Below are 9900 nucleotides of genomic sequence, written 5' to 3' on the forward strand. Positions count from 1 at the left end.
GATGAAGATGAAATGTAGTGTTTGCGTGCGCTCAATGACTTGGCTGGCATGAATCATCTGAGGTCCAAGTGCGCCAAGTGTAATGAATCATTTTGGGCCAGTAAAAGTAAATAGAAGGAGGAGATGTGTGTTATACACACACACACACACACACACACAGCCATTTGTGTACGTGCTGTAAATTTACAATTTTTTCTCATGTTTATCCCCAACGAGTTTTTAGCAAATTTCTCGAATTTGGCCAACAATGAATTTATAAGCGAAATGTGTTTGCTGAATCGACAAAATGTTGTTTACATTTAGCATTTGATTTTCTGTTTAATTTGCATGTTGTAAATTATTCAAATACAGCAAAAGACTTAGAAACTAAAACTGGACCGATGCATTTTCCATAATTTGCATTGGCAACGTAATATATGTATGTATATATTATATATGTATGTATGTAGTTTTATACGTTTGTTTGTTAATCTCTAAAACAAAAACTTATTAAAATTTCCTGGCCTTTTTGAACATATTGGCCATTCCACCTCTTCCACCACCATGGTTTGGCGCCGGACGCTTATTGTAATGGTTGCCATTGCTGTTGCCAAATTTATTGAATTTATTTTGGGAAAACGCGTTGTTAGTTTCAGGCCTGGTCTGTCTCATCCATCTAGACTTGTTCAAGGAGTGCGGTTCAATGAAAATCGGCTGATTGGCCACCTCAAGATCATTGAGAAGGAAAGATTTGCAAAAACCGTCATCGGTTTTAAATTTGATTTGTGCCGAAAAGTTACTTATTTGAATGCTCTCGATTTCACCGGATTTGCCGAACAAGGTCTTCAAATCGTCTTCAGAAACTCCTAAGAAACAAGTAAATAAAATATAAGTATAAAATGGTAAATATGTTAAAATATCTATTATCTAAAATTGAATTTAGGAATTTAAATAAGTTAAGCGGGCCAGATAATGAAACGGTTTAAGCTTACCATAGGCCAAATTTTTAACCAAAATGGTACGTGCCGAGGTCTGATGAACATAATTCGAAATTTTCAATTCAAGATCGCCAACCGTCTTATTATTTAAAGCATTTTTGGCTTTCTCGGCACTAGCGGCTTCTTTGTAGGTAACAAAGGCGAATATCGATGCCGTGCAGAGCAGTTCGAAGCCAGCCAACTCGCCGTATTTCTTGAATATCTTCTCAACAGTATTAGAATTGTAGGACTCAAGTTTGTTTGGATTCTCGACGGTAATGGTACATTCTGACGTTTTGGTCACCTTCTTGTCCGCCTCGTCCTTCACCGTAATAAAACGATTATTCAGTTCAGTGCCGTGCAATTTCAGAGCATTTTCTTTCGATTCGGCAGCCTCGAAACGGACATATGCCGTGGGATTGGTACGATTCTGAGACATATTGATACAATTAATTTCACCGCATTTGGAAAAGTATTCATGCAAATCTGTCTTGGTGGTCAAAGGCCCGAATAGGCCAACAACAACGGTTAGGGCATTCGTTTCCTTTCTGGTGAATGGACGAGATACGACCAACACATTGTCATTAAGGGTTAAAGCCTTTGGCTGGGCGTCCACAGCGGCATCAGCTCCTTCGGGTGTCTCGAATGCAATTTGCACGATAGTAGTACCCGAATGAGTCTTTATACGATTGACCACCGAGATAGGTCCGAACTTGGTGAACAAGGCAACCAAATCGATATGCTTGAATTCTATAGAAGAAATGAAATGAAAAAATTGCAATTAGAGTACTGAAAATTACATTTTTATAAATAATCCTTACCAGCTGGGAAGTTACTGACAAAGACAATTTGGTTCTTGGGTGTATCTCTAGGTATACGGGAAATTTTAATTCTGGGAATTCCGCCCTTTTTGACATTGGTTTCATCTTCTTCCTCTTTGGACTCTGTCTCCTTCTTGGCTACTTTCTTTTCTTTTTTGGCAATCGGTGCCTCAACAGGAGCCTCATCATCCGAATCGGCTTTCTGAGTTACTTTGCCTGGCTTAATTTCACCAGGCTCCTCCTCGTCATCTTCGTCCTCATCATCATCCGACTCGGATTCATCATCATCGCTGGCAGCGATTGGCTTAGTAACATTAGCCTCACCATCATCATCATCCTCGTCTTCCTCATCATCATCCTCCTCAGCTTGAGAATCAATCAAACCATTTTGCCCCTCATCCTCGCCCTAAGAAAAAAAAAAAAAAACACGCGGTTTGTTAAGATTTTTGTGTGTTTGCCACACTTGGAAAATATTAATACTAACCTCGGAGTCACTTCCCTCGACACCATTTTCTTCCTCACTGGCTTCGGATTCCTCATCACTGGGTTCCGCTTGTGGAATTGGTTGCTTTTTGCCCTTTTTGGTTGGCGTCTGTGTGGCCACCACCTCCTCATCCAAAGCCTTGGCTTTGGGGCCGCGTTTGTTGGGCTTGGCAACCGGCTGCTTTTTCACCTGCTTGGAAGCTGCTGCTACTTTCTTAAGTGCCATATTGTTAATTTATTTAAAAAGCAAGTAATTGATGCACAACTAAATAGTATAAACCGAGTTTGGCTGCGAGAAGAGAGAGACTCAACAACGCGTGGTTTGCGGTAAAATATTCTAAAGAAACGCACGTGGAAAGAAAATGACGGCACCAAGTGTGACCAGCGCAGAGAAGAGAGCTCAAATTGAGTACTCACTCAGGCAGGTTACATAAAAGATGCATTCTCAAAATGGGACACATTCGGCAGAACTCAAATGTGATTAAGTGAGCGCATACTGTGTAGGTAAAACTCGTGTACCTGTTTGAATACATTGAACAATTCTTACTTCTTCTTCTTTGTATGTGAATATTGGATTATTGTTGACAATATTGACATGATGTGGATTATGCCGCTTGAATTAAGTGGGTGGATGCAAAACTAGCCTGAACAACAATGAAAAGACCAGATCAATGTTAAACGAACTGATCCCTTTTATTGTATTTGGCTACTGCAATGGAACTGACCTAACAAACTGCTACAAACAATTGTTTGTCTAATACCAAATGGCAAACGACAACTCTATTTATCACATGGAAGATGTTTCGCACTTATATTGAATTTTTCTGCTGAAATAAAAACTTCTAAATATTGCCACTTTCGTTTAACGCTCAATGCTTTATTGTTTCTTCTGCTATTTTATATTTTAAATTGAAGCGCCAATGTCGCAACGGTTATCGAATTATCGATGCTCTCGAACCATCTCTTTTCATTTTTAAAGTCACCACAACACAAAGAATGTGAAATTTACCACAATACAAAGAATGTGAAATTCACCGCAATACAATAATGCTGCCCAGATACACATAAAAAAAAAATAAAATTGGAATATATATAATTTGTGCATTTCTTTTCTAACCAAGCATTTTCGCTATATCGACAAACACCTAAAAAACACCTATAAATTTTTATAAAACATGTACTTAAATTTAAATGTACATACAGTTTGTTTAAAAATTTAATGGTCACACTGGGTGCGGCGAGAGCGCAAAAAGGTACGGCGAGAGGGCCAATTTTTATGGCGAATGTCCAATCAGAATTCATTTCGCTCGGGCGAATTTTGCACTTTAGAAATACTAAATTTTTGGAATTCATTGAAAAAAATTAAAAGTTCTTTATAAAACAAAGAGAGTAGAGTGTGTGCTGTTGGCTTGGCTTGTGTGCGTGTGTGCGAGAGAGATAGGGATTATCAGTAGCAGCAACAACAACAACACAACGACGCAGCCAAAGGACGACGACCACAACGACGACGAAGACGAGGAAGACGACTCAAAACAGAAAATGAACACAAACGGTGCGGGTGCGGCAGGATCTGGTACTGGAGAAACAACAGGCAATGGCAATGGAAATGGTAGCGGCGCACAACAATCACAGGCAACTGCCAGTAAGATAGGCGTTATAGCAGGTGGTGGTGGTGCTGGCGGTGGTGGTGGATTAGATGACGGGGGCGGCGATGCCAGTTCCCGGCGACAGGCCACACGGGTCTTCAAGAAGAGCTCATCGAATGGCAAAATCACCGTATATTTGGGTAAACGTGATTTTGTTGATCATGTCACCCATGTGGATCCCATTGATGGTGTTGTATTCATCGATCCCGAGTATGTGAAGGAGCGCAAAGTGTTTGGCCAAGTGTTGGCTGCCTTTCGTTATGGTCGCGAGGATTTGGATGTATTGGGTTTAACATTTCGCAAGGACTTATATTTGGCCCACGAACAAATCTATCCACCCATGCAGCTGGATCGACCAATGACACGATTGCAGGAGCGTCTGATCAAGAAACTGGGACCAAATGCTCATCCATTTTATTTCGAAGTTCCACCCTATTGTCCAGCATCGGTGTCATTGCAACCGGCACCAGGAGATGTGGGTAAATCCTGTGGCGTTGACTATGAGCTGAAAGCATTTGTGGGTAAGTGATGGGACCATATGGAATGACCATATTGGGGGCTGTGACTTGATTCAAAGTCAAAATCATTGATGTATCTGTATCTCCATCTGGTGTGTGTGTGTATGTGACTGAGTGTATGTGTGTGTGTCACGCGGGTTAATTAATCCCCGGGTCCGGGGGCTACGTCGCGGACTGCGCAAAATGTCATTGTAGTTTGATGACGCAGCGTCCACCTAATTGGAATTCGACGCTTCTAATTGGAATTCGACATTGTTGTTGTTGTTGCTTTAATTAGGCGCCGCGTCGCAGTTGTCTTTATGCGCTGCGTTCTCCTCGCCTCTCTCTCCCTTGTTTTTGTCTACCCTTTCGAAATGTGATTCTTGGAAAAATTAAATACCTTCTGTTAATTTTATTTTTCGCTTAAATAAGCTTTTTTACTCACTACCTAAAAAACTTTGATTTTCCCAATTTTGCAATAAAAAATAACGAACAATAACATTTTATTTTTTGCTGCGATTTATGGGAGTTATGCGCGCATATTTGCTTTTCGCACGCGCACTTGGCCAAAAGCGCCCGCCTGCCTACTCCTCCCTCCCTACACCCCTCCCTCAACAACCCACCAAGTGCTTCCATTTGTATGTGGTTATCTTGCTTGCTGCCAGCTCCAGGGGAAGCAGAGATAGGGAGAGAGACAAAAGAGGAGGAGCACTCCATTGGTGTGCTGGCTATCATCTATTTGGCTTTGACTTTGCTTTTGTACGTTAATTTTTGGTGGTTTTATTACCCCGGCAATGTTGACGTATGCTTTCGAGCACAGTACAGTGGTCACTTTTACCCCAAAAAAACTTTAAAAAAAAATTTCAAGAGAAATTCCAATCGTATTAGGAATCTTTGTCCGAGGTTACAGTTCAGCCAGTCAAAGGTTTTTTTTACTATCGGAAATTCTTGTGAAATAGCTTTCTCTGTTTAGAAATGAGCTATTTATGTATATGCTTAATTTGATTTTTCATCTGATTTCACTATCGCTTATTAGCTTATACATATATGTTTTAAGAAGTAAGTTATCAGTTTTTTTTAGGAATTTCACTCAGATTGTTTTTGAAAACCATTGAGAACTGCATACTATATACTTTTTACGACATGTTAATCTAAACCTAAGTGCTACTGTTTTATATTCTTAATTAGGATTTTATATTTATAGAATAACCAATAGCTGCTAGCTTAAGAACCTCAATAATTCTCAATAAACTGGTGAATTTTGAAAAAGACTTTTATAGTAAAAAACGCTATGAATGAATTTAAATCCCTTACTGTAGACCTTAACGTTTCCAGGAATAAATCTTGAACTTTGACTATATTGAAAGTGTTAAAAAGAATATTCCTTCTTTGTCTATCCCTAAAGTTTTTAATTTCAAATCTTCTATTCGAGTAAAGACTGAATAAGATTTATGTAACTTATACAGATCGATTAAAATCTTTGCAATCGCATCATCAGACATGATTAAACTTAAGTATTGAAAACAAAAACTGAGAGCGAAATCATGACAAAGCAAATTTTATCCACAATTTCTTGATGCGATCTCCTTTTTGTTTTTTATTCTCACAGAAAGCTAATAATAAACAATTATAGAAATAATTATCTTATAAATAATTAAAGTAATTAAATTAGCACAAAATTAATTTAAAATACAAAGTATATTAAAGGTTTTCTTGATATTTGTGACCACTGTGGCCATTTGTTGTTGTATCTTATCTGGCGCGCATTGCCATAAAGAGATTAATGAAAAGAAAACCCAAATCCAATTGGCGTTTTGGGTGGGCCATTCAAAAAATATAAAAAAATGAGGCAAAAATGCATTGAATTGAATGAACGTAATACGTATACATTATAGATACACATATATGTATGTATCTACTATATAGATACATTCCCCATAAATGTTTATATATATGGACATATGTAGTAGATATAATTTCTTTAGAAAAGCTACAAAAATATAGTGTTGTTCGCATAAATGATGAGAGTAGATGTGGGATGGGGTGGAAAAGTCTCTGCTTCTCCTTCACCTCTGAACTGATCTGCTACTTACTTTTGGCAAGATATTTTATTTACTTGGCTCGTCTTCTGTTTTGTTGATTTGTTTATTTAATGTGCTTGTCTGAGGCGCTGCTTCTGCCATTGCTGCCATGTTTTCCACATAAACAATTAAGCTGTATACCCGACCCCCGTCCTTCCTTACCCACCATTTAATCCCACCAAGTCAACCATCATTCCAGAAGGGAACGAACGATTTATGAGCTCCACAAAGAAATGGAAAGCTCATTGCATTAAAAATAATTCTGAAATTCTTAAATGTTTGCCAGTGGCTTTCCTTTTGGCTTTTCATGATCGAGTTTATATTTAGCACATAACCCAAATTCCCAAGTCATAGGGAACGTCATTTTTAAAACATTTATGGAATTTATTCATTGAGTTGATAACTGGAGTGACTGACTGACGGACTGACGACTAAGTGACTGAGTGACTCATTGCGTTGCTATGGCCGCAGCCTCAGAAAGACGAGCAGACCAGACCAGCTGAGAGAGTGAGGGAGGGGGAGAAAGAAAGAGTCATCTGTCTATGACGCACTGGCTTGACACACCCCCAAAACAAAGTCACTTTCATTCATTACGTCATATGTGTAGATATTTGTTGGATTATTACTCAACTTGTTGAATTGCCATTACTAATTATGGAAATTTCCGTCTTTAGGTGAGCATGTCGAGGACAAACCACACAAACGCAACTCGGTGAGATTAACCATAAGGAAGGTTATGTATGCACCATCCAAGGCCGGTGAACAGCCCTCGATAGAGGTCAGCAAGGAGTTTATGATGAAACCAAATAAAATACATTTGGAAGCTAGCCTGGATAAGGAGCTATATCATCATGGCGAGAAGATATCGGTGAATGTTCATGTGGCCAATAATTCCAATCGCACGGTTAAGAAAATTAAGGTCTGTGTGCGACAATTTGCCGACATTTGCCTCTTCTCGACGGCCCAATACAAGTCTGTGGTGGCTGAGATTGAATCCGAGGATGGTTGCACGGTGGCACCGGGTTTTACGCTATCCAAAGTCTTTGAGCTATGCCCCCTGCTGGCCAACAATAAGGATAAATGGGGATTGGCTCTGGATGGTCAGCTAAAGCATGAGGATACAAATCTGGCGTCCAGTACACTGATCACCAATCCAGCTCAGCGTGAAAGTCTAGGCATAATGGTGCACTATAAAGTCAAGGTTAAGTTATTGATCAGTTCACCGCTGCTGGGTGGCGATTTGGTGGCCGAATTGCCATTTACGCTAATGCATCCAAAGCCCGAAGAGGAGGAGCATCCCTTGCTGGGTGAAAGATCGCCAAGGGCAAGTTTGGCAGCGCCTTTGCTCAATTTGGGCGATGGCAATGAAACGGGCGGCGGTGCAGCAGGCGGAGGAGCAGCCCAACAGGCGCCCACAGATGTGCCTACAACCACCAATCTCATACAGCTGGACGATGATGAGGCGCAAGACGATGATATTATTTTCGAGGATTTTGCTCGATTGCGTCTCAAGGGTGCCGAAACGGAGGCCTAAACGCCCCCCCCCCCCCTAAAACAACTCCATCTTTATCCACACTTTGTTTTCGCGGCGACGAAAATACCATCAATAGGATGCACAACCAACATTTTGATGTCCAATTTAAAGAAACAAATAAAAACAAAAAATCCAACAGAAAGATATATCCGAATTGTAAACCATATCGATTTGTAATGTCGGCAAATAACTTTTGCAAGAAAAATTTCTTTTTTTATATACCTATTTTCGATAATTTGACCAACATTTAAACAATTCCAAGTTTTTGCGCAGTCCTACAAATCGATAGGGGAAACAGCTCGGAATATATATATATATAGATACGTATATGTATATGTTTAGTTATGGCATTTTGTATGATAACGATCGATGTAAACGCGCAGATGTGTTAAGTGTAAAGTTTTTTTATACAATAGCCACAAATAATAAATAGTTACATATATATACATATATATATATAAATACATATGTAGCTATTGATATACATACTTTAACTACGTGTAGGCCATACGTTCTAGTATCTAATAGTGTTTAAGCTGGAAGTGTACGAATTTTAAAATGTGAAATTGTTTAACAAATACACACCAAAAAAAAAAAAACATAAACACAAACACTTAATACACAAACCAAACACACACACACACACACAGACAAACAGACCCACACACAAGTTAAACAAGCCTGCAACAGTTGATTAATGCACAAGAATTCAATTCAAATAATTTATGCCATTAATTTTTATATATATATTACTTTTTGTTTTGTTTTTTTTTTTGTTTTATTCTTTTGATAAAGCTCAAATTTGTTAATCAACGCGCAAAACTTTGTTAGTAAGCAAATAATTTAGTTAAAGAAACAAGAGAAGAAAATAAGAATTGAGATTATTTTCAAATACGATTCGAAAAAGGTTCAAAATAATATAAATACTATTGGCTAATAATTGTTTATATTTAGATGACTATATAGAACCAGTCTAAAATTATTTTCTGCTCAGGTAGAGCTAATGAAAGCAGCACATCAAATTCATTATCTGCTTTAATTATATCTAACAAATTGATGATTATTATTTGCCTATAAAGATTTAGATTTAGCAAAGGAATTAAAAAAGGAGTCACTGAATGAAACCCGATAGTTCTGGATATAATACAAGATCAAATAGATCTACTGATCTATAGAGTGTCTCATAGACTTTATGCATCGGCTTTATATAAAGAAATACTTGATTTAAGCATTAAGATTTGAATAACGAATCGTAATTGACAACAAGATCGATTATTCATATTTTCTTTAGACAAGTTTTTTTTTTCTTTTATTTAATTTGCAATGTTTGACAAGCTTTAAATGAAAATAAGTTTGTGTAAGTTCATACACACACACACACTTGCACCCAAACACATACAGAACAACACACACACACATACACACCCACACTTTTAGTTAAATACAACAAATAAACAGATAAATATTCATACATATGTATGACTAAATGTAATGATGAATAAGTTAAATGTAAAATTACAAACTGAATAAGAAAACATAAAAACAAAAACAACAAGAAATCAATAAATTGTTGTTATAAACAACAACAGTAGAGCAGCAACAACCACAACAAATGAAATAAATTGAAATTATTGTAAGCAAAACGAATCGAAATTTATATCTATCTATCTAAAATTATGCGGAAAAGCTTCACTAAATCGAATGTTGTTCTGTGTCTTAAAATCAGCTAATATATACACTATATATGTGTATATCTATCTATATACATATAGAAAAGGTTAACTGAATTGGCATTGTGAAACGAAATTTGGCAAACGAAATGATTAGTATGTGAATTATAAGAAATTGGTTCCTCTTTGTTCTGATTTGAGTGACATTTGAA

At 37.7% G+C, this 9900-nt stretch overlaps 2 protein-coding genes across 2 annotated transcripts; one reads left to right on the forward strand and one right to left on the reverse strand.

Moving 5' to 3' along the window:
* Positions 1-298: 298 nt before the first annotated feature.
* Positions 299-2621, reverse strand: LOC6646852 (DNA-binding protein modulo). Its single transcript, XM_002070590.4, has 4 exons — positions 2262-2621; positions 1778-2183; positions 972-1706; positions 299-845 (listed from the first exon to the last, which is right to left on the reverse strand). The coding sequence occupies exons 1-4, from the start codon at positions 2484-2486 to the stop codon at positions 490-492; spliced, it is 1722 nt and encodes a 573-aa protein (XP_002070626.2). The 5' UTR covers positions 2487-2621; the 3' UTR covers positions 299-489.
* Positions 2622-3542: 921 nt separating this feature from the next.
* Positions 3543-8347, forward strand: LOC6646851 (beta-arrestin-1). The gene is made up of 2 exons (XM_002070589.4): positions 3543-4427; positions 7159-8347. The coding sequence occupies exons 1-2, from the start codon at positions 3800-3802 to the stop codon at positions 8016-8018; spliced, it is 1488 nt and encodes a 495-aa protein (XP_002070625.1). The 5' UTR covers positions 3543-3799; the 3' UTR covers positions 8019-8347.
* The last annotated feature ends 1553 nt before the right edge of the window (positions 8348-9900 follow it).

This window comes from Drosophila willistoni, chromosome 3R (assembly GCF_018902025.1).
Source record: "Drosophila willistoni isolate 14030-0811.24 chromosome 3R, UCI_dwil_1.1, whole genome shotgun sequence".
Classification (NCBI taxonomy): Eukaryota; Metazoa; Arthropoda; class Insecta; order Diptera; family Drosophilidae; genus Drosophila; species Drosophila willistoni.

Excerpts from the sequence above, each read along its gene's own strand:
- LOC6646852 (XM_002070590.4), bottom strand. The coding sequence starts at position 2,486 with ATGGCACTTAAGAAAGTAGCAGCAGCTTCCAAGCAGGTGAAAAAGCAG. Across the intron at positions 2,184-2,261 it reads TCGAGGGAAGTGACTCCGAG|GGCGAGGATGAGGGGCAAAA; the intron begins GTTAGTATTAAT and ends TTTTTTTCTTAG. Across the intron at positions 846-971 it reads GGTTAAAAATTTGGCCTATG|GAGTTTCTGAAGACGATTTG; the intron begins GTAAGCTTAAAC and ends CTTGTTTCTTAG.
- LOC6646851 (XM_002070589.4), top strand. The coding sequence starts at position 3,800 with ATGAACACAAACGGTGCGGGTGCGGCAGGATCTGGTACTGGAGAAACA. Across the intron at positions 4,428-7,158 it reads TGAGCTGAAAGCATTTGTGG|GTGAGCATGTCGAGGACAAA; the intron begins GTAAGTGATGGG and ends TTCCGTCTTTAG.